This window comes from Canis lupus, chromosome 9, assembly GCF_003254725.2.
Source record: "Canis lupus dingo isolate Sandy chromosome 9, ASM325472v2, whole genome shotgun sequence".
Taxonomy (NCBI): Eukaryota; Metazoa; Chordata; class Mammalia; order Carnivora; family Canidae; genus Canis; species Canis lupus.
Window position 1 is genome coordinate 3,453,068 of NC_064251.1, and position 25,995 is coordinate 3,479,062.

Sequence of the window (25,995 nt, forward strand, 5' to 3'; positions counted from 1 at the left end):
CGTGTGTTCAAGGCCCCTCAGTGCGGCCGTGTGTCAGGACCTCGTGGTTCTGAGTCACAGTCCCCTGGACAGATGTGCCTTATCCTGTTTATCCGTTCAGTGGTTGATGCATTGAGCACGTATTGCTTTTCTAATATAAAAAGAGAAGCAAATCAACTTTTAAAACGTAAGCATCAGAGCTGCTGTGACCCCCTGTGAAAGTAGGGGCGTGTGCAGAAGCCCAGAACAGGCGAAAATGAACACTCTGACATCTCCGCCTCGGAGAAGAGCTTGGCGTGGGCGGTGATGCCCAAGGGGTGAAGTTACAGAGGCCCCAAGAAGTGAGCTTGGCCAGGAAGAGGGGGAGCAGAGCAGGAGCAGAGAGGAGAGATCCTCCCTGCAGTGCCGGGGGACCCGGGGTCTGGGCCTGGCTGCCTTCAGATTCTCCCGGGAGCTTCCAGAACGTAGAGTTGTTGTGACCTAGGATGTCAGTGTCTGTGATGTCCATGGCTCTGCGGCGGGGCCCAGGCGGTGTTTCTGTCCCGGCTCCCAGGGGAGTATGATGTGCACTCGGAGCTGGGCACGTGCGACTATACAGATCAGAACCGAGCAGCCAGAGAGAGCACAGGTGCGCCTTCTAGAAGATCCCAGCCACAGGCCAGAGAGGAAGAGCAGAACAAGAAGAGACGCTGTCCCTTCCTGGGGACCAGAGGGGGGTTCAGGGCAGCATGAGGCCCAGGGGTGGTGGGAGGTGGTCTGCACTGGTGCTGCTGCCACCAGAGCCCCTCAAACCCCTCCCTCTGTCCCCTACCGACCAGGTTCATTAAGATCGGCGACAAGGAGATGGAGTACCACCCCAAGTTCCGCCTCATCCTGCACACCAAGTACTTCAACCCACACTACAAGCCCGAGATGCAAGCCCAGTGCACCTTGATCAACTTCCTGGTCACCAGGGACGGGCTCGAGGACCAACTCCTGGCGGCCGTGGTGGCCAAAGAGCGCCCGGATCTAGAGCAGCTGAAGGTACGGGGGCCTGACGTCAGCCCCACGTGGCCCAGGGCGGGCCACTCGGGTGGCCGCGAGCTTCCCCAACGCGTCTCTCTGACCGTGCCCCAGCCTGTCACACGATCACGTTGTGTGCAGTGGAATGAGCCACTCTTCTCCCCCAAACCTACTTCCTCCCAAACCTAATGCCAAACCAAGCAGCCGCTTCCCTGACGGAAGAGGAGTCGGTGGTGCCCAGACAGCCCCACAGGCACGGTCTTTGTGGCGGGTCCCCGTGCGCGGCCACCAGCACACGCGGGCTCAGGGCGGTCCCCCTGCCCCGGCCACACGGCTGCCCACTCGTATGAGGCTGGCCCTGCTCCTCCTGTCCCCGCTGGGTCTGGGCTGTGGCAGGGGCACAGAGCCGGCCGACGCCTGACCCCCCTCCCGGCTGTCTGTGCCGCCCGCAGGCAAACCTCACCAAGTCCCAAAATGAATTCAAGATTGTTCTGAAAGAGCTGGAGGACTCCCTGCTGGCCCGTCTGTCGGCCGCGTCGGGGAACTTCCTGGGGGACACGGCCTTAGTAGAGAATCTGGAGACCACCAAGCACACGGCCAGCGAGATTGAGGAAAAGGTGAGAGCCCGCCTCCCAGGCCTGCACCCCCCCAGCCCGTGGGGCCCGGACCAGGAACGGGGGGCTCAGGCACCGCGCGGCACGCCGCCTGCCAGCCGACGATCCCACAGACAGGGGACGAACCCACTGCCCACCGGCACCGTCCACCCGCTGGTCCCACTCAGGCCCGTTTGTTTGAAGGTGAAAGAGGCAAAAATCACGGAGGTTAAAATCAACGAGGCCAGAGAGAACTACCGGCCAGCCGCCGAGAGGGCCTCCCTGCTGTACTTCATACTGAACGACCTCAACAAAATCAACCCCATCTATCAGTTCTCGCTCAAGGTGCGGCTCCAGGTCCCGGGCCCCTGGTGTCCACAGAGCCCCGGCCATCGGGAGGACAGGTGGGGTCCAGGCTGCACGGGATCCGCCCTGGGGCCAGCACCCCGGCGAGGGGCCCCTCCCCTGGTGCCCCAGACCCCCACCCGCCACAGAAACAAACTAGAACCCTGGCGGGCAGCCTGGGCGGCCTCACAGTCCAGCCCCCCAAGCCTCCACGCGCCCGCTCCCCAGGCCTTCAACGTGGTGTTCGAGAAGGCCATCCAGAAGACCACCCCCGCCAAGGAGGTCAAGCAGCGGGTGATGAACCTGACGGATGAGATCACCTACTCGGTCTACATGTACACGGCCCGCGGGCTCTTTGAACGGGACAAGCTCATCTTCCTGGCCCAGGTGGCCTTCCAGGTGGGTCGGGCCTCCCTGCTCCAAGCTCGTGGCCCCGGCGCAGGAGGGCTCGTCCACGAGGCAGGTTCCCAGGTGATGCCCTTCCTGCTGCCGCCGCTGCTGTGGGATATGCTCGCACCCTAATCTTTAGTTGCCATCAGGCCAGTGTTAAGTGGGAGCCCCTGAAGGGGGGGACCCGTTACGGAGAATTTTACAGACACGTCATCCTGTTACGTGTCCGTACTGCCTGGTGGGCAGCCGGTGGTTAACCACCATGGACGCCCAGTGCTAATTCTTAAGGAGATACAGGTACAAAGGAATAAACATTCCTCTTGTTCATACAGACTGGCTGGAGTAGTTCAGATTTGTGTTCCATGAAGTAGATGAAACAGCCCCCGGGCAGCCCCAGTGGCACAGCGGTTTAGTGCCGCCTGCAGCCCGGGGTGTGATCCTGAAGACCTGGGATCGAGTCCCACATCAGGCTCCTTGCATGGAGCCTGCTTCTGTCTCTCCCTGTGTCTCTCTCTGTGTGTCTTTCATGAATAAATAAATAAAATCTTAAAAAAAAAAATCCTGAGATAAGGGGCACCTGGGTGGCTCAGGTTGTGATCCCGGGATGGAGTCCCACATTGGGCTCCCCACAGGGAGCCTGTTTTTTAAAAAGGAAAAAAGAAACAGCCCCTCCGTGTGGTTCACTCTGTCCTGTAAGCACGGTGGGAAACACCAACTTCTGGAAGGCTGTTTCCATCCAGACTCAAACTGCGAGTCAGGATCCAGGTCAGGGTTTTCCTTTATCCATGAATCCCTGAATGGCAGCCCCTCTGTGAGTCCTCTCCCCGCTGAGAGGGCATCAGGATATCTCCTTGGTGTTCCCCCCCCTAGATTTTCAAAGATGTTTTTCTTTTGACCAAAAAAAAAAAAAAAGAGAGAGAGAGAGAGAGAGAAGGAACGGGAGTCTGACTCAGGTGAAAGCCTTTGCTCTGCCGCGTGGGTGCCTTTGCACGACGCCCGGGCTCCCCTGCTGTCCACCTGGGACGCAGCGGTCGTGCCACTTCCCAGGGGCTAAGACCCGGCCTGCTGGACGCCCAGAGAGCTGGTGCACACGGGTGACAAGGCGACACAGAACGTGACCCAGAAAACCCCCCAGGAAATGTAGGTGCCCCAAAGATTAGTGTGCAAACGTTCACAGCAGCTCTGCTCACACCTGCCACAAGGCGGACACGGCCCAAATGTCCACTGGAGGACAAGCAGATAAACAAGACGTGGTCTCTCCCCGCAACGGAACATTGCGGCTCTGACAGCCGCCAGGGTGTGGATGAACCTCAGAGACACGGGGTGGAAGGAGCCAGACGGGCAAGGCCGCATCTGTAGGATTCCCTGGACACGGAACAGGCACAACAGGCAGATCGACAGACAGAGCCAGACCTGGGGCGCCCGCGGCGGGGGACAGGTCGGGGGGCGCTGCTCAGGGGCTTCCCTCTGGGGGGATGGACACGCCCTGGTTCTAGACAGCGGTGAGGGCTGTGCACATGAAGTTACCACAATTTCATACTTTAATAGGGCTAACACCGTAAGTGGTCATGCGTACTTTACCACAATTTAAAAACACAATGACAAAATAAATAAATAAATAAATAAATAAATAAATAAATAAATAAATAAAGACACAACGACAAACCAAGGTGAATACAAGGTTTCGCCCGGACCCAGGGGGCAGGACAGTGGTTCCCCCGCAGGGTCAGGGGGGAGAGCGCCTCAGCCTCACCCCTCGCTCCTGCCAGGGACTGTTGTGGGATGATGCTGAGCGGCCCCCACGGTCCCTCAGGTCTTGTCCATGAAGAAAGAGCTGAACCCGGTCGAGCTGGACTTTCTCCTGCGGTTCCCTTTCAAGGCGGGGGTCCTGTCTCCGGTGGACTTCCTGCAGCACCAGGGATGGGGTGGCATCAAGGTTGGTGTTGGGACCCGATGCTGTGCACGCTCCCCCTGTTGCGGGGGGCCCGGTGCTCACCCCGGGGAGGTTCACAAGGTGCTACCGCTGCCGCTGAACACCCCGCGAACCGGGGAGGCCCCAGAGGGCTCCTGCACTCGCGGGAAACTACTTTCCTGTTCAAACACAAGGGTCACTGGTCATTCCGTCGCACACGCGGCCCCAGAGGCTGAGCCACGACAGGCCCCAGGGCGGGTCCAGGGGTCCCTGGGCCACCACCACCCCCACCTCCTGACCCCGGGCAGTGCAAGTGTCGAGGTAGTTCCTCCCATCTGGGCGCACCCCTGGGCCCTCCGTGTGGGGGCAGAAAGCCCCTGCAATGGGACCGGACCCATCCCCCAGCCCCCTGGAAGACAGCGGGGTCACCTGCCTGCACTAGAGCCTCCACCCGCGGTCCTGGCCCTCAGTGGCGCCGGCAGCTCATTTTAGGGCCAGGCCCGGCGGCCCACCCTCTCCCAGCACTGGGCAGGGGGCGCGGGGGGAGCTGAAAGGCCGCCTGCCCCCAGGCTCTGTCGGAGATGGACGAGTTCAAGAACCTGGACAGCGACATTGAAGGGTCTGCCAAGCGGTGGAAGAAGCTGGTGGAATCGGAAGCCCCGGAGAAGGAAATCTTCCCCAAGGAGTGGAAGAACAAGACGGCCCTGCAGAAGCTGTGCATGGTGAGGTGCATGCGCCCAGACCGCATGACCTACGCCGTCAAGTGAGTGTGGCGCCCTTGGGGGCGGAGGGGGGAGGGAGGGAGGCCCCGCGGGGCCTCGACACCACACAACACTGCAGGTCCCCGCGGGTGACATCTGAGGCGTCCTCGCCACCCTCTCCTGGACTGGACAGGGTTTCCCTCCTCCCAACCCGGGGCCGACTCGGGAGGACGAGGACACCACGGGAAGGCAGACGAGGCAGACAAGGAACCAAGCCCAGTGCCCGTTCTCCGACACGATGTGGGATCTTAGCCTTTTCTTGGTCCTAGCGGCCCCGCCAGATGCCTGCATCCCTAACGGAACTCCCCTCTGACGACGCAGAGGCCCGACTCCCATGCCCCAGTTGTGCGCAGACGAGTCTGTTTTGCTGTTTGGTGGTGGGTCATGGGCAGGGCAGCAGGAGGTGGAGGGAGGAGCCTCATGCTGGAGGAAGTCTGGACAAAGTTTGGGAAAGGCCAAAGGAAGGACGCCTGGCCACCACGGCAGGGAAGTCACCCCCGGGGGGAGCGGAGTGTGGTCAGGGGTCTGGGCCAGGGCCCCCAGCACGCTGTGGTGCGTCCCCTCAGTCCACATGGGTGAAGGCACACGGACGCCCCAATGGAAGCACCCCAGACTGCGAGAGCCTCAGTGAGCTTGCAGAGGCCTGGGCGACCCCAAACCGCACTCCCGGACATTTTCTGTAGTGTCAGGAAAGGCTGCTTTCCCTTGCTAATGCCCTAGGGGCCGTGCAGCTTAAAATCCAGGAAATCCAAAGCCACCGTGAATGATATAACAGCAAACGTGTACCTAGGGCACACTATGTGCTGGAAGGACCCAGGGGTCCCCTGGCGTGGGGTGTGCTCACCTGGAATGCCCTGGGTTGGGGTCCCCTTGAGGCTTGTTCCCTCCCAGGTGACCCGGGAGCCTCTCCCCTGCTCACATGGAGGCCTCGCAGGGCCCAGCAGGGACAGAGGGCACTCGCTGCACAGACCACCAAGACGGGAAGCACCTGCTCCCCCTGCACACCCTTCCCTGGCAAAGAGGAAAGCCCCGGAAAAGACGGCCTTCGGGCCTGAGACTTGCTTTGCTTGAGAAAATCCACCAAGAGGGGCACACGGCTGGCTTGGCCAGAGGAGCATGTAACTTGATCTCAGGGGGCGTGAGTCTGAGCCCCACATTGTGTGTAGAGATTACTTAGAAATAAAATCTTTAAGGGGAGCCTGGGTGGCATAGTTGGTTAAGCATCTCTTGATTTCGGCTCAGGTCACGATCTCAGGGTCATGAGAGGCCTGCGTAAGGCTCTGCACTCAGCGAGGAGTCTGCTTAGGATTCTCTCTCCCTCTCTCGCTGAGCTTCCCCCCACCCCCCGCTTGCATGTGTGCTATCTCCCTCTCTCTAAAATTAATAAATCTTGGGACGCTTGGGTGGCTCAGTGGTTGAATGTCTGCCTTTGGCTCAGGCATGATCTCCCACCCTGGGATTGAGTCCCGCATCAGGCTCCCTGTGGGAACCTGCCTCTCTGCCTCTTTCTGTGTCTCTTATGAATAAGTAAATAAATATATTAATAAATAAATAAATAAATAAATAAATAAAATTAATAAATCTTTAAAAAATAAAAATAATATAAAATATTAAAAAATATAATAAGTAAAAGAAAAGAAAGCCCATCAAGGAAAGGGCCCTTCCCCCTGGGGTCCCAGCCCACCATGTCCCCCTTGCCTTTGGGTCTAATCAAGCGCATCTCCCTCAGGAACTTCGTGGAGGAGAAGATGGGCAGCAAGTTCGTGGAGGGTCGGAGCGTCGAGTTCTCCAAGTCCTACGAGGAGAGCAGCCCCTCTACTCCGATCTTCTTCATCCTTTCCCCGGGCGTTGACCCCCTGAAGGATGTGGAAGCCCTTGGTAAGTGTTGCCGGCCAGGCAGGGCTCAGAAAGGAGCGGCCACAGCACCGCTAGCCGGGGAGTGCACCTCAGAGCCCCGGTGGGGTGCCCTACATACCCGCTAAGACAGCTCTTGGCAGAAGCCCGGAAACTGGTGAGCACGGGCGGGGTAAGCAGAAACCAGAGTCAGTGTTGCCCGCGGGCCCGGGAGAGGACGTCATGCATGGAAGGCAGGCCGTCACCTTGTGACCCAGCAATCCCACGGCTGGTCACGTCCCAAGAATGCAAACAGGGGTTACTTTTTTTTTTTAAGATTTTATTCATTTATTCATGAGAGACACAGAGAGCGAGGCAGAGAGAGAGACAGGCAGAGGGAGAAGCAGGCTCTCTGCGGGGAGCCTGATGCGGGACTCGATCCCAGGATTGCAGGATCATGCCCTAAGCCGAAGGCAGACACTCAACCTCCGAGCCCCCCAGGTGCCCCATAAACAGGTGTTCAAGAGCGTCCTTCACAGGGCTGTCCATTGACAATAGCCAAAAGGCAGATAAAAGCCAATGTCCATCAACTGGTGAGTGGCTAATCCCACCATGGTAGAGCCACGCAATGGGATGGTGCCCGGACATCAGAACGAGGTGCCACACGCACGGCCACATGGGCAGACCAGAAAACACTGTGCTGAGAGGGATCCCAGCCAAACACGAAGGCCCCACGGTACACAGGTCCGTGTATCTGGAACACCCAGAGGTGAATCCTTAGACACAGAGCAGGTGGCCAGGGGCCGCAGGGAGACGCTGGGGTGGGGCATCCTGCTGGGGTGATGGGAAAGTGCTGGAACCAACGTGGTCCATGTGTTAAATGTCCCTGAACTGAACACTTTAAGACGGGTTTTAAATTGGCAGATTTGGGCAGCCCCCGTGGCGCAGCGGTTTGGCGCCGCCTGCAGCCCGGGGTGTGATCCTGGAGACCCGGGATCGAGTCCCACATCGGACTCCCTGCATGGAGCCTGCTTCTCCCTCTGCCTGTGTCTCTGCCTCTCTCTCTCTCTCTCTCTCTCTCTCTCTCTCTCTCTGAATGAATAAATAAATAAATCTTAAAAAAAAATAAAATAAATTGGCAGATTTGATGTTACGTGTTTTTTACCACAATACCAAACAAAGTGGGGTGGGGGATCCCCCGGGTGGAGGGCCAAGCCGCAGCCTCTGTCAGCAGCCCCACACTCTTCTGTTCTTTCCTTCAGGAAAAAAGCTGGGATTTACCATAGACAACGGGAAACTGCACAACGTGTCCCTGGGGCAGGGGCAGGAGGTGGTGGCCGAGGACGCTCTGGACATGGCTGCGGAGATGGGACACTGGGTCATTCTGCAGGTGCGGGGGACAGGCCTGCAGGCTGGAGGTCTGGGATTCACTGAGCAGAACTGACTCCTAGGCTGCAGTGGCTCGGCGGCAGCGCTCCCGGGGAGGGGCGGACAGCGGGCATTGCCCGGAGCCCTGCTGGGGACGCCACCGGGGAGGGGAGGGACGTGCGGGCGCTAAGCCCCGGCCTTGGCCACAGAACATCCACCTAGTGGCGCGGTGGCTGGGCACCCTGGACAAGAAGGTGGAGCGCTACAGCCTGGGCAGCCACGAGGACTACCGCGTGTTCATCAGCGCCGAGCCCGCCCCCAGCCCCGAGTCCCACATCATCCCCCAGGGCATCCTGGAAAACGCCATCAAAATCACCAACGAGCCGCCCACGGGCATGCACGCCAACCTGCACAAGGCTCTGGACCTCTTCACCCAGGTGAGGCGGCCTCCCCCTCTGGGCCCGTGTCCCTGGGGAGGCCCCCAGGCCGAGTGCCCTCGGGTCACAGACAGAGACCCTCAGGGCCCGCACTGCCGGGAGCAGGCTCTGAACCCTGAGGACGGCTCCACGCTGGTCCTCGCCGCTCCGTGCCACCCGCAGCGCACGCACGCACACCCCTCGCGCCACAGAGTCCACGTGTCCCTGGAAGACTGAGGCACACAGTGTGAAATGTGCTCGAGTTAGAGCTTTAAAAACACAAGCGCGTATTTTTAATCCATTTCATGACCTGCGAGTCCGCACAGGTAAATGCAGTGCGGGTCCTGGGTTAGTGGGAGCCCCGCAGGAAGGGGCCCGGCTGGGGAGTGCTGTGGACAGGGCTGTAGTGCCTCCTCCCAGGGGGCCCCTCTCTGGCAGCGCCCTGTGGGCCCCTACCTCCTTCAGGGGGGCAGCTCCCAAGGCCCACGCCTCGCTCCCCGTCACACCACCACCTTGCGCGCTGTCCCCTGGGCGGCCCTGACCCTCCTGCAAGCTCCTAGCATCTACCTTCGTTCTCTCGGCATCTGATCTGTTCTGCACCAGAACCTTCTGGTGCACACAGGTACGTCCCAAGTGGAGTCTACAACCTCTTAAAGGAAGACACCCACCCCGTCTGAGGACACCTACAAAGATCTGGTTACGGAGCACATTGGCCAAGAACGCACAGCTCGCCATGGCTCCTAGAGAGTCTGGGCTACTGCCCGGGTGCTCGCTGTGAGGAGCGCTGACCACTGCCGAGGGACAGCACTTCTCGTTTAAGAAATCCCGGGATGTCCTGTGCTTGGGAATATTTTAACAATAGAACTGCGTTTTCTGAAATAAGTCAGGACCAGAGAGCATTCTCTCCCCTACCCCGGGGCCGCCCCCTCGCCCCTCCCGCCCCCAGCAAGGCAGCTGGCAGGGGCGGGACGCGGGTCCCAGCCTGTGCCCTCCCGCAGGACACCCTGGAGATGTGCAGCAAGGAGACTGAGTTCAAGTGCATCCTCTTCGCCCTGTGCTACTTCCATGCCGTGGTGGCCGAGAGGCGCAAGTTTGGGGCTCAGGGCTGGAACAGGTCGTACCCGTTCAACAATGGGGACCTCACCATCTCCATCAACGTGCTCTACAACTACCTGGAGGCCAACACCAAGGTAGGGTGCCTGTGCCCGGCAGGGTCCTCCGCCCACACGTCCACCCCCGACAACGCCTCGTGCTTAGGAAGGACAGAGGAGTCCTAGGCCCAGGAAAACCCAAAAGCAAGAGGCCCCTGAGACCCCCAGCAGGCTGATATGACGACTGTCATCCGGTCCCTCTCGGAATCTGACTCCCAGAGAGCCTGGGGCAGACACGGCCCCACCGCTGTGACCCCCTAGGCGGCCCATGAGCCTCTGCTCCTCCTCACTGGGCCCTGAATCCGCAGTGACAGGATGGCGGCACGGCGCCTGTGACACCCGATGGGGCGGGTGGCGGGAGGGCCAATCAGTGAGACCAGGCAGCACCACGGTCGCCAACGGTGCTGGGGGCCGGGGCCCTGGGCTTGAAGCCCAGCTCTGCCTCTCACTAGCTGAGACCTCCTGGACACCTGGCCTCAAGTTTTGGGGTCCAGGTGAGGAAAGTGCCCTGCCAGGCCCAGGGCTGCTGGTCTCAGGACACCCACCTGTTTCCTGCGCTGCCCTAAAAAGTTCAAGAGCTGGGCGGAGGCAAGAGAGACCCGGGCCGGCGAGCACAGCCCTGCCCACTCACCCCTCCCTGGCCTTCCCCACAGGCGGCCGAGAAGGCCTGCCGACCCCTGAGGACCAACCCCACCGCTCCCCGGGCCCCCAACGCGCTGCCATCACCCAACTCTGAGCCCGGCACATGGTTCACAGGCTCAGTTCCCCCCAGAGGAGGCAAGAGGGCAGAAGGACCAGCGGGCAGCTATCCTGGGGAAGGGGCGCTGATGCCTACCTGCAGGTGGGAGGACGGAGGGCAGGTGGGGGGTCCACTCCCCCATCCCCGAGGAACAGATGCCGGGGAGCAGCCGTGAAGGAGTGTGGTTAGAGACATTTCTGGGGAGATTCGTGTGGGACAGTCGTGCTAGAGCTTTTTGAAGACATTTATTCAGACGCTCGCCCATCATCCACATACACAAGCCCAGGTCGGTGGGAAACTGCTCGAGAACACAGAGCATGAGCTTCAGCGACAGGCAAGACAGGAGTAAACGACACACATGGGTCCTGCGAGCAGGGACCCTGCCTCCGTCCGAGCTCACGGCCTCAACCACATAAGTGACTGCCTGCGAGGACATGGTCCACGTCCCATGGTTCTGTCCCTCCAACAGAGGGGTCGCCCAGAGCTCCCACACCCAAGCACAGACCCAACTCAGGCAACTCTCGGGGGGGACCCACTGCCCGGTCCCTGACGAGTGCTCCGGGACTCCGTCGGCAACTGCCTGTCAGCACCATGGCCCCTGCCCCGTAGGGAAGGCAGGGAAGGGCAGCCCCGGGGGCCAGAGGGGCCTGTGCCCAGCCCGCCTCTCTGAGGAAGTGAGCTGTCCCCGAAGCAAACAGGTAAAATGCAGTAAAAGCAGCTCAGCATGTACCCAGGACAACCAGGCAAAGGACAGAGTTTAAGTCACAAAATGACAATTTAGTGAATATTAACATTTTGAGCAAAATTCAAGAGACCAAATGAGGCAGCTGCTAAATGCCCAAGTTCATTCCTCAATAAACGGTGTCAGGAGGCTACCCGCCTGCACCGCCCAGGGCAGGAGCAGGACCAGCCATGCACGCACAGCATCCAAACTGTGTAAGCTACGTGCCAGACTGCGAGAGCTCAGTGCAGACGAAGAGAGAAATACCTTACTAATGCATTGTACGCCGACCATCTGTTGAAACACCCTTACGTGGCTGCTCCCAAATTTGAAATTCCACGTGTGACTGCCGTGTGTGGCTCCCGCGGTGCGGCCCACCCGGCCCGTGAGTGGGCTTCAGACGGTGGTGGTGGAGAGCCGAGGGCCCGGCTGGGCGCGAGGTCAGGTGGCCGCGCTCCGGGCGCCCACGATGCTGCCCGTGCCACACGGCCCTGCAGGCACGCAGCTGCACGAAGCTGCTGGGAACCGGGCGACAAGCAAGGAGACGCGGAGCCAGGCAAGCTCAGCAGGACCAGATCGGCCCACTGGATGGAGACATCGTGAAGGTGTGACCGGCGGGACTCCGTGGCCAACAGAAATGGTGGCCGACCATCAACACCCAGTCTCCGTGGAGTGAAAGGGCTTTGGCCAGGCGGCTGGCGCAGAGTCACGGGTGACTGCTCGCTTCCGAGCAGGGATGACAGGAGGCCCACACAAGGGAGCTAACGGGGGCTGCAGGGTGGGCCTGGAGGTCCCGCTCCCGGTCCTGGCAGAGGCCAGGCTGCAGGTGAAGGGGAGCAGGGGGCGGCCCTCGTCAGAGGAGCCAGAGGCAGGAGACCGCCAAGGAGGCTCCAGCTGCCGAGTAGGACGCTGGCGGACAGGGGAGGAAGGCGAGCCTTGGACGGTGGGCCAGGCTGGGGTGACAGCTGATCGTGGGTTCTTAGACCCCGAAGGGGTGGGGGTACTTCTAACCACTTCCGTCCGTCCTTAGGTGCCCTGGGACGACCTCCGCTACCTGTTTGGAGAAATCATGTACGGCGGCCACATCACGGATGACTGGGACCGCCGGCTCTGCAGGACGTACTTGGGAGAGTATGTCCGGGCGGAGATGCTGGAGGGCGAGATCCTGCTGGCCCCGGGCTTTCAGATCCCCCCCAACCTGGATTACAAGGTGAGGGGGGCTCTCGGGGACAGGAGCTCATCCTGCAGCTCCAGGGCCAGCCTGGCGTCACAGAGGATGGGTAACCGAGCAAGAGACCAGCAAAATGAGAGGCGGTCAGAACAGCCTCTGGGGAGGAGGCGTGGGGACGCTCGCATGGCCGGGGGGCAGCCAACGAGGGGCTTAGAGAACTAGTGGGGGTCGAACAGAGGGCAAGACGTGGACGGGACGCTCCGGTCAGAAATGCTTCAGGACAGTAGACACAGGTTCCCGCGTGCACAGCTCCACACCGGCAGCCTGCTCACCGGCCGCCCCTTTGCAGGGCTACCACGAGTACATCGACGAGAACCTGCCCCCCGAGAGTCCCTACCTGTACGGCCTGCACCCCAACGCAGAGATTGGCTTCCTGACAGTCACGTCAGAGAAGCTGTTCCGTACTGTCCTGGAAATGCAGCCCAAAGAGACCGACTCGGGAGCGGGCACTGGCGTATCTCGAGAGGAAAAGGCAGGAGCCTTAATCCCCAGTCCGGGGCAGGCAGAGGGTGGGGCCCAGGACCCCCAGAAACCGGCGGCAGCCCCACAGCCTAGACCATCAGAACAGTCCCTCCCCATGAGCCTGAAGACCACAGAGGGCTCGTCCAAGCAGAAAAACTCTAGTGCAGAGCTTTTAATCCATCCTCACGGTCTGGGTTCCTGTGCAGGTCTCGTGAGCCATGAACACCTTGAGGCAGGTCAGGACATTCTGGACAAGTTCACAGCCAGCTGGGTATTGGGCTCACCGAAAAAGACCCTCAGTGCTGGGAGGCCTCGGGACCCTTTCTTGGTCTAAGGACTGAAACCCATGCACCCGGGAATGTCTTAGGGTGCCAGGCTGGGCGGGCGGCGGCTGCCATGGCCTCAGTCCCACGGCCTTGGCGACAGGACCAGGATAGTCACAGCCTGTTGGGCAAGATCCCCTCCTCTTGCCAGACACGTGGCTGCACGTCCCTGACCCTGATTCTCAGGTGACTCCACTGCCCTCTGCTCCGGGAGCCCTCGCCGTGGACGTCTGGGTGGTGGGCAGGTGCGGGCGGTGACACAGCCTCTTGGGGACTGATGTCCAGGTGAAAGCCGTGCTGGAGGAGATCCTGGAGAAGGTCCCGGAGATGTTCAACATGGCTGAGATCATGGCCAAGGCGGCCGAGAAGACCCCCTATGTGGTGGTGGCCTTCCAGGAGTGCGAGAGAATGAACATCCTGACCAACGAGATGCGCCGCTCGCTGAAGGAGCTAAGCCTGGGGCTGAAGGTGACAGCATGCAGGTCACTCAGGACCCAGGGACACAGTGGAGGGGGCGAGCGGGCCGCTGCAAGCTGACCTCCCACCTCAGCTGGGTCCTGGGCGCCGTGGGACTGCCTCCCCCTCTGGGTTCCCTGGTCGGAGGGCGCACCCCCAGGCTCTGTCAGCCTCCTCTCGACCTCCGACGGCGTGGACGGGGTGGGAGAAAGCAGGCGCAGGGCACTGCCTGGGCCCCCAGCGCCCCCTCCGTGTCTCTTAGGGAGAGCTGACCATCACTACCGACATGGAAGACCTGTCCATGGCGCTGTTCTATGACACCGTGCCCGACCCGTGGGTGGCCCGGGCCTACCCCTCCATGATGGGCCTGGCGGCCTGGTACGCGGACCTGCTGCTCCGCATCAGGGTAAGGACGGTCTCCCCAGGCGTCACAGCAGATGCCCTCCCAACCCCCGGGCCGGCAGGACCACGGTGGTGAAGAGGGAGCGTGTGTCCCCGCCAGAAGCCTAGAGGCCCCCACCAGCCTGGCCTTTGTCAGAGCAGGGCCGGAAGGGCTGGCCCACGCCACACAGACGCCCGGCAATGCAGGCGCTTCCTGCAGGAGGGAGGAAAGGGCGGCGGAGGTGGGAGCAGTTTCCATCACCGACAGGCCCTCTCAGCCGGAGCCCGAAGCGCCAGGGCGCCCGTCAGGGGAGCGGCCTGGTCACAGCCTCCTCTGGGCCCCCGAGTCCTTGTGCCCTAGTGTGAGGCCCTCTCGAGGCCCTCCCCTCCCCATCCCCTCATTCATGGAGCGGGTAGGTACCAGGCTCTGCTGAGGTGCGTTTCCACAGGAGCTCGAGGCCTGGACGACGGACTTCGCCCTGCCCACCACCGTGTGGCTGGCCGGCTTCTTCAACCCCCAGTCCTTCCTCACGGCCATCATGCAGTCCATGGCCAGGAAGAACGAGTGGCCACTGGACAAGATGTGTCTGTCTGTGGAAGTGACCAAAAAGAACCGGGAGGACATGACGGCACCGCCCCGAGAGGGCTCCTATGTGTACGGGCTCTTCATGGAAGGTAACGACGGTGCCGGTCTGAGAAGGCTTCCAGAGCCTGACCTGCTGGGCTGGGGACAGGGACGAGCTGAGGGGACGGGTGGGAGAAGCACACAGAAGGGGCGCGTCAGCTCAAGGCTTGACGCTGGTGGAGGCGGTGGCGCGACTCAGAGAATGTGCCCAGTCTGGGGACAGAACACGCCACACCGGGCAACCAGGCTGCTCTGCTTGGCCAGAAACAGCAGGTGCGTCCTCAGGTGTGAGCACCTGTCTCGGGGCGATGAGGGCTCCAGGAGCAGGAAGCCTGGGGCAGACGGATGTCTAGGGGCGCCAGCGCTCCTGCCCCCCACACCCCCACCGTGGCCTGGCCGAGCAGTAGCGGGGAGGGGGACGCCCGCCCCTCACCCCCATCCTGCAGAGGCCTGTTCCCTCAGACCCGCTGAGCTGAGTGACAGCTTTTCCACCACAAACCGTCCCACTCAGGGACTGATGCCACCCCCTTACCTGTGGGGATGTCAGGGCTTAGCCAGCAAGCGCTCAGGGCTCCCCAGTCCCCACATCAGAGACAAGCACAGCAGAGGCCGCTCCCCATGTTTATTTTGGAATGACAGACAGGAAACACAAACACCATTAACAGGGTGAGTAAAAACGATAGCAGTCTGGTTAAAGGCAAATCAAAGATCCGTGTGCGTGTGCATATATGCTCGCGGGCGCTGCGCGTGCACACAAGCTGGACGATGCACACCTCCTGTGACTTTCAGCCGCAACCACCGCTTCCTGCCCCTGAGGCTGAGGAGGCTGACGGACAGGTTCTGAAGACACTACACATGTACACGGTGGCCCCGAGAGCTTGAGGCAGAGCTGTCCCTCAGAGGCACACAGTGGGGCCGCAGCACCCCCTCCGGGTCCTCTGCCCACAGCCCCCCCACAAGCCGCTCCTGCGCAGGTCCAGCCCCTGGCGTTTCCCCCCCCCACAGCTGGCCCTGGCTCGCCGCTGGCACGGCCCCATGGCCACGCTGACCTCGCCGTGCCGTCCTACAGGAGCTCGCTGGGACACCCAGACCGGAGTCATCGCCGAAGCCAGGCTGAAGGAGCTGACGCCAGCCATGCCCGTCATCTTCATCAAAGCCATCCCTGTGGACCGCATGGAGACCAAGAACATCTATGAGTGTCCCGTGTACAAAACACGCATCCGCGGCCCCACCTACGTCTGGACCTTTAACCTCAAGACCAAAGAGAAGGCAGCCAAGTGGATCCTGGCGGCCGTGGCCCTGCTCTTACAGGTCTAGTGCAGCTGGAACCCCGGGTCCCCAGGTCACGTCCGAACCACAATTTCAAGATGATGTTAGAAACTCAGACTTGCCACTGCTACCTATTCTTACAGGAACTGACGGTTACTTTTTGTTCCCCTAAGTAAGCCAGACACTTTAGAGCACGTCAACGTGGACGGGCCAGAGGGTGGGGCGGTGTGGAAGAGGGGGCACGGGCCGGATTAAAACAGTGAAGTCACGTATTTGTGCTTGTCTGATTCTCTGGAGTCGCCTCCGGCTCAGTACCTGGCAGCCACCAGGGGCCCGGGGCGGGGAGGCCAACCCGCAGACCCCGCAGCCTGGAGGTCAGGAGGGCATACCCTTTCCCACAAGCAGCTCGGAGGTGTGGGTTCAGCAGCCGCGGCCTCCGGCCTGATGCCACAAGGAGAGGCCTGCCGGGGAGGGGCGGTCCGCAGCCATGGGTGCCCTTCCCATGGAACCTTTCTTGATTCATTCAGACCAAGCCTCCTCTCTCCCTGTCCCTGACACACTACTCCAGAAGCGACTCTGCCACTCAAACACCTACTTTCTGAGCATGTGCACACAGAAAAACAAACCTGGTTCCTGGGACGACCTTAACATGTGTCCTTGGAGGTCACAGGCTTGCGTCCACAATAAGTTCCCTTTCAGGAGGCGTGGCACCTTCCCTTCCTCCTGCCCCATGGCCCCCACATCCCTAGTTGGGAGATCCCCTGCCACACCCCGACTGTGGCCGAGGGTCCTGACCTCCCCAGGGGCCACGCAGTGCAGCAGGGATGGGAGGGCCGGCCCCCACCCCCACCCCACGCCATCTGGACAAGCCCCTCCGCCTGTATTCCCAACTCGATGAGGAAAAGCGCCCCAAGCACACACCGCCCGCTGCACCACGGTGCTGGTCCCCAGGCTGCCCTGGGACGACCAGGGGACACCTTGGGCCCTCCTTGTGGCCATTTCAGCCAAGTGAATGGGCTGCCGTTCGGGATTGGCCGGGGTGGTGGCGCACAGTCAAGGGGAGGGAGTGATGAGCCAGGAAACTGGGGGAACAGGGAAGGCAGGCAGCAGGGCCCGCAAGCTCCAGGGGAAGCTTGACATCCCTGGTGTTCTCAGGCTCACACACAGAGCGCAGGGCCCTCCAGGAACATCCCGCCTCCAGCTAAGGTTTAATATGATCCTGAAGTTTTGTGAGAACTGTTTTCCAAGTAGTCTCACTGGAGCCCCAAGACCTAACTGTGAGAGTAACAATCTGGTGGGGCTCACAAAAGAGAAGGAAAAACACCCCTCAAATCCTCAGGGAGCCCAGGCTCCAGCCGCCTTGGGGCTGCCCAGCAGGAAGGCGGGGTTCCTGCCCTGGGCGCTGGGCAGCCCCCCTGCTGGCCAGGAGGGGTCGCTGCTGTCCGTCCCATTGGAACCACTCCTGCCCCCTCGTCCTGCCCGCAGCCAGCAGACAACTCACTTGTAATCCCCGGTAATAACCACAAAACAGGAAGGCTTTCCAATTTTGCCTGTAGAGCCTGAAATAAAACAGCAATTTCTTCTGCACCTCCCAACTTTCCAAGAGGTGATTCACCTTTGGGTTGCAATCCAGTGACGGGGGCCCCAGGGTGCTGTGGGGGGTGGAGCCCCTGCCTCCTGGGTGGCCGCCGGGGTTGGGGGAGAGCGTGTGTGGGGAGGGCCCAGGACGGCTGGAGGTGGTTAGCAGAGACAAAGGGAGCAGCTGAGCTTGGAGGGCACAGGCCTCGATTGCTCAAGCTGGGCTATGGCACAATGTTGACTCTGGTCCCACAGAGTCTACAAGAATGTCAACGCTGTTTACCGAAAGCCTCTCTCCAAACAGAAACCCGGTGCCCTGGCACATTCTTCTGGCTTCTCTAGCCTAATTGTCCCACAGGACAATTTAATAACTGGTTTGAAGGCAAACAGCGTTAACTGATGTGCTGCTGCCCCAGAGCAGTGTAGACAGGGCCACCGCTCCACCCAATTCCCATCCACTGAAGCCTGCAGATCTGCTGGCCCTGGCGGGGGGCTGGAGATGCTGGAGGGCCCCATGCACACAGCCAGGCTGTGCAGACAGGCCAGCCACACCTTCCAGAGCCCTGAAGGGGACCAGCAGCCACAGAACCTCAGGATGGAGCCACGTGAAGTGGCTTCCGGGAATGTGCCTGCCAGGGCGGAAAGCAATCTCTCTCCCGACAAAGGATGGGCCAGCCATACCCTGGGGCCAAAGGCCTTCTCTCAGGAAGATCTTTCTCTGTGCAAGGTTCAGCACCTGGAGATGTAGAGATTGGCGGGAAGGTTTTGAAATCTGCTTCTGGAGACAGAGGGCGGTGGGGCAGCATGCTATGTGCTCTGAAGATGCCCTGCTGTGAGAAGGTAGCACAAACCAGGTTTTAAGCAGATCCAATAAAAAAGGTTTGTTCTTCAACAAAAAAAAAAATCACAAAGGAAAAAAAGGAGGGGATCCCACAGATGAAAAGAGACTTAGGTGACGTGTCACCATATCATCACAAGGTCTGGACCTTATCTGGAACCTCAAGTCAAACACATGGAAAATTTTTCATAAAATAAGAAATATTATAAGGCAACTGAACCCTTGAACACGTTTGGGGTATTTGTTGACACTAAGGGACTCTGGCTAAGGTTTCAGTCAGGTGTGATACCAGAATAACGTCGACGGCAGGAGAGGTTTACGAGACTTTATACTGGGAGAGGGTGCCGATATACGCGTATCCTCTAGAAATACAGACCAGTACGTAAAGATCAGAGCAAACAGGTGAGAGAGTCAAAGGTGGCTGCTGAGGGGCAAGAGAGGCAGGAGACTGCTGCGGGGTCAGAGGTCTAGCATCGCCTTCCTCTACAAGTATATGTGATCTGAATAAAATTAAAAGTAATGAAAATATGGAGGGAAAACTAAAAGATGACATTAAATACAATTCTGTTTTAATGAGAGAAGCCTGGCACCAGCACCCAAGGAAGCCCCCGCCGCACACCCCGTGCTCCTACCTCAGAGCCCCCGCACCCAGGAGTCAGGAGGTGGGTCCCATCTGGGGCCCTCTGGGCGCGAGGGCAGGGTCGCTCTGGGGAGGCACCGCCTCCACTGGCAGGCGCACCCTGCCCGGCCTCCAGGCGACGGCCCAGCCAAGCAGCAGCCCAGGGCCACCCCGCTCCATGCCTCTGTGGGCCACAACTAGAGGCTCCGGGCACCCAGTGGCAGGTTCCTCCCGGGAGGGCAGTGTCCTGTCACCGAGCGTCCCTCCTGCTCGCACTGCCCTGAGCCCCCTGCTCTATGGTGCCGGCCCAAGCCGCGGTGCTGCCTCATCTACTCCAGGCCTGGAACACTTCAATGACAACCATGGTGACCCGCGAACAGAGCCCCCGGGTCCTGGGAACACCGCCCTCCCCGCTAGGACGGAAACCCCCTGACCCACACGTGGCCTCACAAGGCAGCACCTGTTCATCCTCAGAAGAAGTTCTTAATCAGCGGAGTCACCATCTTCACCCACAACTTCACCTGCCGACTCGGCTGCTCGAAGGTGGAGGAGGACACCACACCTGAGCGTAGGTAGAGCTGCTCCTGCTCCTGAGGGAGAGGAACAAACAGGCATTAGGGTCTCCCACAGCGCCAGGTGACTCAGCCCGTCCACTGGGGCACTGGGGTACAAGGTGCCAGGGTGCTGCGGTACCCAGGCCCTGGGATGCTGGGATGCCCAGTCACTGGGGTGCTTAGGATGCTGGGGCACTGAGATGCCTGGGCCCTGGGGTGTTGTGGTGCCTGGGTGCTGGGATGCCGGGGCACTGGGGTGCCTGGGTGCTGGGGTGCCTGGGTGCCCAGCTGAGGCACAAGGGAGCCAGGCAGGGGAGGCAGGCCTGCGAGCCACCCCATCAAACCTGCCCTAGCAGCAAGCTAAGAAGCTCACGTCTCTATGCTTTTAAGACCAAGATGTGCATGGAACAGGGGATGTGGAGTGGAAGTCGAGCTGGCAGAGAGAGGATTTACAAGTTCACCCTCACTAAATGAGGTCATGCAACTTAAAGACACATTCTTGAAATGAGGGAGTAGCTCTTTTCTCAAGTTGGCAAAACGTTCTGTCACAGGGTGACCCCGAGCCGCCAGACCAGGGAGCCAGGCGTTCCCATGCACTCCGCGGCTGGAGATGGGGTCACGGCTTCTTCCCAGAGACCAACTTGGCAACAGGTATCAAAGCCTCAAGAAACTCCACTTGTAGGAATTTATCCCAGGATGAAAAGCTATGCTCTCAAGACTTCTGTGTGCTGCTATCTATCACAGCGACATTTATAACAGGGAAAAACTGGAAACCACCTAAATGTCCACCACAACTAATTAAATAAATAAATCCGTATGACAAACCAGCCTGCACCACAAGATAATCATGTTCTAGAAAAACGACACGGAGAATACAGCCCTAATTTCATTAAGAAAGAAGAGACAAGTCATGCCCTGTCACACAGAACAAGAGGGAATCCTCAGGATGATTTCACTGATGGCTCTGAATGGAGGGACAGGCGTCTTCCAATTTTTCTTAATTTTTACAATGAATGTTTACTTTTAAAAACAAGCTTAAAAACACTCATATTCTCTTAAACTGTGCTTAGAATCTTTGAGAGGAAATACTTTTTTTAAACAAACACCCTACAAGTCCTGTGTTTCCATTTATAAGGTATTTGATGAAGAAGTCAGAAAGTGATCCCACTTGTTTCCACCACACAGGGCTGAGAGGGCGATCCCTCTCTGGATCTCTGCATCACTTTGTCCAGAAAATACCGACTATCCCACACCATTATGAAGACCCAACAGAATGGCCTGGGAAACGGCCTGGAGTGGGCCCAGGAGCACCAGAGGGGGGGGCACGGAGATGGCACCGCCCTGTCCCGCCCCAGGAGCAGGGTGTGCTCTTCCCTGGGGGCAGGGACCACCCAGCAGGAACGGGGGACAGCGGACACCTGGCCTTGCAGAACACTACGGGAAGTGTCCACAGCTTTCCTGTCCAGGGCTGGGCGGCCCCAGGGCCCGGACTTCATTTCTCCTGCACAGTTTTCAGGCTCACCCCCCTGGCCACTCCGTTGGGGCCAGGGTCCACGTGGCACTTCCCAGCTGAGCGGACTCCTGGCCGCCAGCTCGAACCCTCGGGCCTCCCGATGGCAGTGGCGACGGCCTTGGTCCCCGGCTGGACGTGCCTGACAGAGGAGCCGCTGAGGGCCTAGGGGCCAAGCGTGCAGACGTCTCCACAGACTCCGCTCCAGCTTTATACTTTCAAACGAATACTCAGCCAAGATTTCAATTAAATTACCAGAAACACTTAAGGTTCCTCACAGACCCCACGACAGAGCTGGAGGGGGAAGTCAGCTGACCAAGGTTACAGTGCTGTTCAAGGGAGTCTTTCTTGGGTCACAAGTGGTAAACTGTGTTCTCTGAACAAAACCAGGAAGCTTTCAGTTTTTATTGTGTGTACTGAGTGAAGGGAGGGTCTTCGGATTCTGATAAAAATATCTCTCCATTCCCAGCGCCCAGTGCAGTACGAACAGGGCCCTATCCCGAGGAGAACGGGGCAGGGACACGGGTGGCCGGGGTTCTAGGGACTTTCTGGGCTGTGGGTGGGTTGTGTGGCTAGGCAGTCCCAGGATCAGGCACCACAGGGACACCTGGTGGGAGTGCTGGGGGGCCTGGGGGCTGCGGTCCGACAATCTAAGCATATAGGTGGAATTACCTAGAAATGCCATTTTTCATTTCCAAAGCACAAAAATCAGTATGGCTCTGAAGAATGGAAGGGCTGCACCCTTCTATAATCTAAAGCCCCTGGGATTCAGGTTTGGGAAGAAAAGGAAAATATCCCAAATATGTCATTTAGGAAAACAGCTCCTGACCGCAACTGGCCCAGCTTCTCTCCAGATCCAGGATGTGGGTTCAATCCCCATACTTGGGAAGTCGGGGAGAGCCAGTACCAGGACCCTGGGCACAGGCCTGGGGGACTTGCCCCCACAAAACCCCAATCCATGGGGAACCAGTCCTGGCCCAGTTCTCACCCACAACGCTACCGACCCCAGGGCAGGGGCTCACAGGCTGAGGCGTCTCTGCAATGGGTACAGAAATCCAGCAGACCCCACCGGGCTGCAGCCCTGACCCTCTTGCACCAGCGACTCCAACTGGAGCCTCAGCTGCAAGGCTTCCTCATTTTCTGGAAGCCTCACCGTCGCAAGAAACCTGCTGAGCAGATCAGATTCCGCGCTGGCCACCCAGAGCACAACCGCTGCCACTTCCTCTGGCCCCTGGTCGCAAAGGCCTTCCCGGCACCAAGGCCCCACCGGGCCGCTGACAGGATTCCCAGACGGCAGAAGGCAGGTCCCAGGGACAAGGCAGTTACCATGCCCTTGTCCAGCAACAAAGGCTCCCACAGTTTCGCAACAGTCATTCCCAACACTGGAGAATAAAAGCTTCACAAAGTCAACAGCCGAGGCTTCTGAGGTCTGGCCCTCGGCAGCGTTATCTGTGTTCCTGTGACTCAGGAGGGAAGCTGGCCCTTCCACGGAAAGGCCACTCTCACGCGCACAGAACGGTGTCTGTGTTTTCCGAGTCCAGCGGTGCTGCCACAGGCCACCAAACACACAGTCCCACAAAAGAACTAACCAGTTCTCAGGAACCTTCTGTTTTTCTCTAAACAGACAGTAAAATATTCCACCACCGAAGAAGGGCTGAGATAGCTGCTGCCCCAGGGAGGAAACAGGGTTCTCCCCGGCTTCTCCGGGCCGTTAGCCTGCCAGCAGTATGGGGCCCAGGGTCTCCGACCCCAGCTCCAGAAAGGGCTGCCCTCCTCACTTCCAAGTGGCTGAGAGCACAGGCCTGACCTGTGTCTTCCAAGGGGAGCAGAAGGCTCCTGGACCGGCCACCTGCGCCCGATGGCCAGTGCACCCCAACGGGCCGAGCCAGACAGAGCAGGTCAGGTTTCCACTGTGGCCCCAGTTCCCACGCTCAGGACAGAAGGACAGAAGCCTTATTACAACTGCCAGCGTGAGAACAATACCACAGAAACTCCAAGATGCTGCAATCCCCAAGGAAAAGGGGACCTGCTGGGCCAATCGCTATCCCCTGGGGTAGCAGGTAGGGGGGCAGGGGGAAGAGGCAGCCACAAGTTTCTGCCCATCCCACATATCCCCCACCTCCATACTCCGCAAACACACCACAAGCGGACCCTGCTGCTGGCCGGCCCCCTGCACCGTCCCCTGTGTGTTCAACCCCAAGCCAGAGCACTAGCAAGGGAGACAAGGCAGAGCGAGAGGCAGAACCCAGGTGACGCGTGCACACAACTCTACGGCTCAGCGACGTAGCAACGGGGCTGCCCACACCCATGACATTACGCTGTTCTCCACGAAGCCCCTCTGCACGGTGCTCTGGCTGCTTCCTGACGTCTGCCCCTTCCGTCTCTTTGGTCAAAGACACTGGCGCCCTAAGTGCCCATTCTGCCTCCTGGCCGGCCTTCCTGCGGAGGCTCCTGCCAGCGGCCCAGGGCCTGAGTGAGCCCAGCTTCCCCACCTCTCCCGTGGCCCTCTGAAGCTGGGGTGTTGAGGTGTGAGAGAGGAGCGCTTGCGACCCGCATAGAGGGAGTGGGGCAAGAGCAGCTGCCGCAGCAGGACAAAAGCAAAAGGGCATGCAGTTTCTAAGGGCGGGCCTGTGGGGCTCCTCTCAGGACCAGCCTTCCAGCCACCAGCAGGCTTCTGAGGACTCGGGGTCCTTCTCACTGGAGACGATGGCGGAGACAGCCCTCAGGGGACCCGGCGATGTGGGCAGGGCCGAGCACCCAGCTACCACCCACTCACCCCAGCAAATCCCACTTGTCCCAACCAACCTGGTGAAGTTGCTGCTGCAGGGCCCGGCTCTCCGTCACTATGGCGATCTGGGCCTCCAGGTCCCGGTGAACTGACCTGTACCCAAAATTAGGAGAGCCAATCAACGTGAGACAGGGCAGGCTGCTCCCTGCCAGGTACAGCCAGAGGCCTGCAGGGAAAAGGAAACGTGCAGACAGGAAATGAGCACAGCATCTGCCGAGAGCCTCTCCACACTTCATTCAACCTAAGAGAAAAGCAGCCCGCTGGGAATGAGCAGTCGGGCGCGATGCGCTGTCCGCTCAGGGAGCTGCTCGGAGGGCAGGAACCTGGGCAGCCGGCGTTCCCAGGAAGCCACCTCCTCCTGTCTTGCCCAAGCACAGCGAGAGGTGGGTTTCTCAGGGAGCCCCTGGATGCCCATGCTCAGGTTCTGCTTTCACCACCCCGTGCTAACCACAGCCCTTCCCAGAGGCTTCAGGGCCTCTGATCCCCAGCTCTTTGAACTGCCTCGGCCACATCCTGGCCACTGGAACCTGAAGCCCACCCTGGCCAGAGACTCCATGGCCCTGCCATGAGCACCAAGGGGAAAGACCCCACTGGGCTTATGGCAGCCTAGGGGACAGCAATGCTCCTACCCAAGTCTGCGGGAATACAGCTGTTGCCGGGGGGAGGTGGGTATGGAGGATACACTCCATCCTGCATCCCTTCCCACCCAGGGACATGCAGTTCTCTGTCTCGGGCTGCGGACACACCACACCCAACAGGACACTAGATGCGCGTCCCTGCTAGGGGCTCAGGGACAGCCAAAGCCAGACACGCAAAGTCCACTAGAGGCCGGTGGAGGAGAGAAGCTAAGAGGACCTGAAAGTTTCTGTCCCGCCCCAGAGAACACCATTTCCCCTTTTCTGCTAGGAAATGAGCCGGCTGACAACACAGCTGGACAAAAAGCAGGGTACAGTACAAGCAGCCATGGGATAGAGGATACTGCCCCCATCCCCCGGGATGCTGACATGTTTGTCAGGAAGGCTGCAGATGGTCTCAGAATCCTAAACTGTGCTCTGAAACAGACGCCAGGCAGGTGGTCTGCTGTGCACCCGTCCCCCCTCCTCCGAGTCCCATGGCCTGCTGGCACGGTCCAGGGCCTGTCACAGCTACTTCTTCTCCTAAACAGGCTACTCCCAAAACCTGACTTCCCAAGGACATCTGCTGCCCTGGACTTCTTTTCTCCTGCAGGAGCTCAGACTTGGGTCTGGCCTCTGTCTCTTCCTCCACACTACACCATCACTGGCACCGAGAACGCTCGGCCCAGAAAGCCCAGCCCACTGTCCGGTGCTGGAGCCGGCCTGGCTCCCCTGTGAGGCTTGCCGGCCTGCTCAGAGCCCGCCTCCTCACACCCTCCCCACCACCGCCGGTCTCTCTTCTGCCAACATGACCCTTGTAAAGGGGCCCACAGGAGCGCATGACCATTGTGAGCGAATCAACAACATGTAATACACACCAAGAAGCCTAAAATAGAAGACCATTTCCTAATTCTCACTCAGAGCAAGAGCATTTCCAAGAATACCTTGGGTAAGAGATGACGATGCTCTGCTGCCTGTTCCTGTAATGTGCTCGACCCCCCCACACACACACAGGGGCCACATCAAAGCCGCCTGCCTGCCTGCCTGCGTATGTCACTCAGCCAACTGTACCGCCCCATGGGGCCACTGTCGCGTAGGCAACCATGTGGCTCACCTTATCTTGTGTTGAGATACTAGGGGTGCGCTGGCTGGCCCCTAGCATTCTGTTCCAGATGCCCAGGGAGGTCCAGGTGGAACAGGTAAGCCTTGACTGCTTCAGTGCCGGCCCTCCGCCTCCACTAGGCTCAGCTGCTTCTGCCCCTCTTTCCACAAAGCCTGAGGCTGGGGGGGCCAGGACCAGGGGCTGACCTCCCCCAGCCTTTGAGCTTCACCACCTGCCACTGCTATTCTGACTCTCTCAATGTCACAATCAGAAAGACTCAAAAGCACTGGGGATGCTCCATGCTCCTCATGCAGCCGGCTCTCCGGAGCCCGCTCAGCTGGGAGCAGTGAGTGTGTCCAGCAGTGAGTGTGTCCCCAACACCCATGGGGCTGGCACTGGCTAAGGCTGATGTGAACCATGCCATCCAAGGCTCCT

At 59.8% G+C, this 25,995-nt stretch overlaps 2 protein-coding genes across 25 annotated transcripts in view; one reads left to right on the forward strand and one right to left on the reverse strand.

Moving 5' to 3' along the window:
- Positions 1 to 16,229, forward strand: part of DNAH17 (dynein axonemal heavy chain 17) — a 95,838-nt gene extending 79,609 nt beyond the window's left edge. For 2 of the 3 annotated variants that reach the window (XM_025468164.3, XM_025468165.3), the window contains exons 66-81: positions 798 to 1,002; positions 1,434 to 1,598; positions 1,779 to 1,919; positions 2,148 to 2,318; positions 4,123 to 4,245; positions 4,791 to 4,984; positions 6,712 to 6,860; positions 8,078 to 8,205; positions 8,393 to 8,620; positions 9,598 to 9,789; positions 12,241 to 12,420; positions 12,731 to 12,913; positions 13,512 to 13,694; positions 13,945 to 14,088; positions 14,513 to 14,738; positions 15,758 to 16,229. In XM_025468164.3, the coding sequence (XP_025323949.3) occupies positions 798 to 1,002; positions 1,434 to 1,598; positions 1,779 to 1,919; positions 2,148 to 2,318; positions 4,123 to 4,245; positions 4,791 to 4,984; positions 6,712 to 6,860; positions 8,078 to 8,205; positions 8,393 to 8,620; positions 9,598 to 9,789; positions 12,241 to 12,420; positions 12,731 to 12,913; positions 13,512 to 13,694; positions 13,945 to 14,088; positions 14,513 to 14,738; positions 15,758 to 16,005 (2,860 nt within the window). In that variant the 3' untranslated portion in view covers positions 16,006 to 16,229. Of the gene's footprint in view, positions 1 to 588; positions 608 to 797; positions 1,003 to 1,433; positions 1,599 to 1,778; positions 1,920 to 2,147; positions 2,319 to 4,122; positions 4,246 to 4,790; positions 4,985 to 6,711; positions 6,861 to 8,077; positions 8,206 to 8,392; positions 8,621 to 9,597; positions 9,790 to 12,240; positions 12,421 to 12,730; positions 12,914 to 13,511; positions 13,695 to 13,944; positions 14,089 to 14,512; positions 14,739 to 15,757 lie in introns of those variants that run through there. The other variant, XM_025468167.3, reaches the window with a different exon arrangement.
- Positions 15,713 to 25,995, reverse strand: part of PGS1 (phosphatidylglycerophosphate synthase 1) — a 36,736-nt gene continuing 26,453 nt past the window's right edge. For 8 of the 22 annotated variants that reach the window (XM_049113871.1, XM_049113869.1, XM_049113870.1 and 5 more), the window contains 5 exons: positions 23,862 to 24,010; positions 19,453 to 19,582; positions 18,217 to 18,365; positions 17,459 to 17,516; positions 15,760 to 15,850 (listed from right to left, as the gene is read on the reverse strand). In XM_049113871.1, the coding sequence (XP_048969828.1) occupies positions 19,463 to 19,582; positions 23,862 to 24,010 (269 nt within the window). In that variant the 3' untranslated portion in view covers positions 15,760 to 15,850; positions 17,459 to 17,516; positions 18,217 to 18,365; positions 19,453 to 19,462. The other 14 variants (XM_025468179.3, XM_049113874.1, XM_025468175.3 and 11 more) reach the window with 10 other exon arrangements.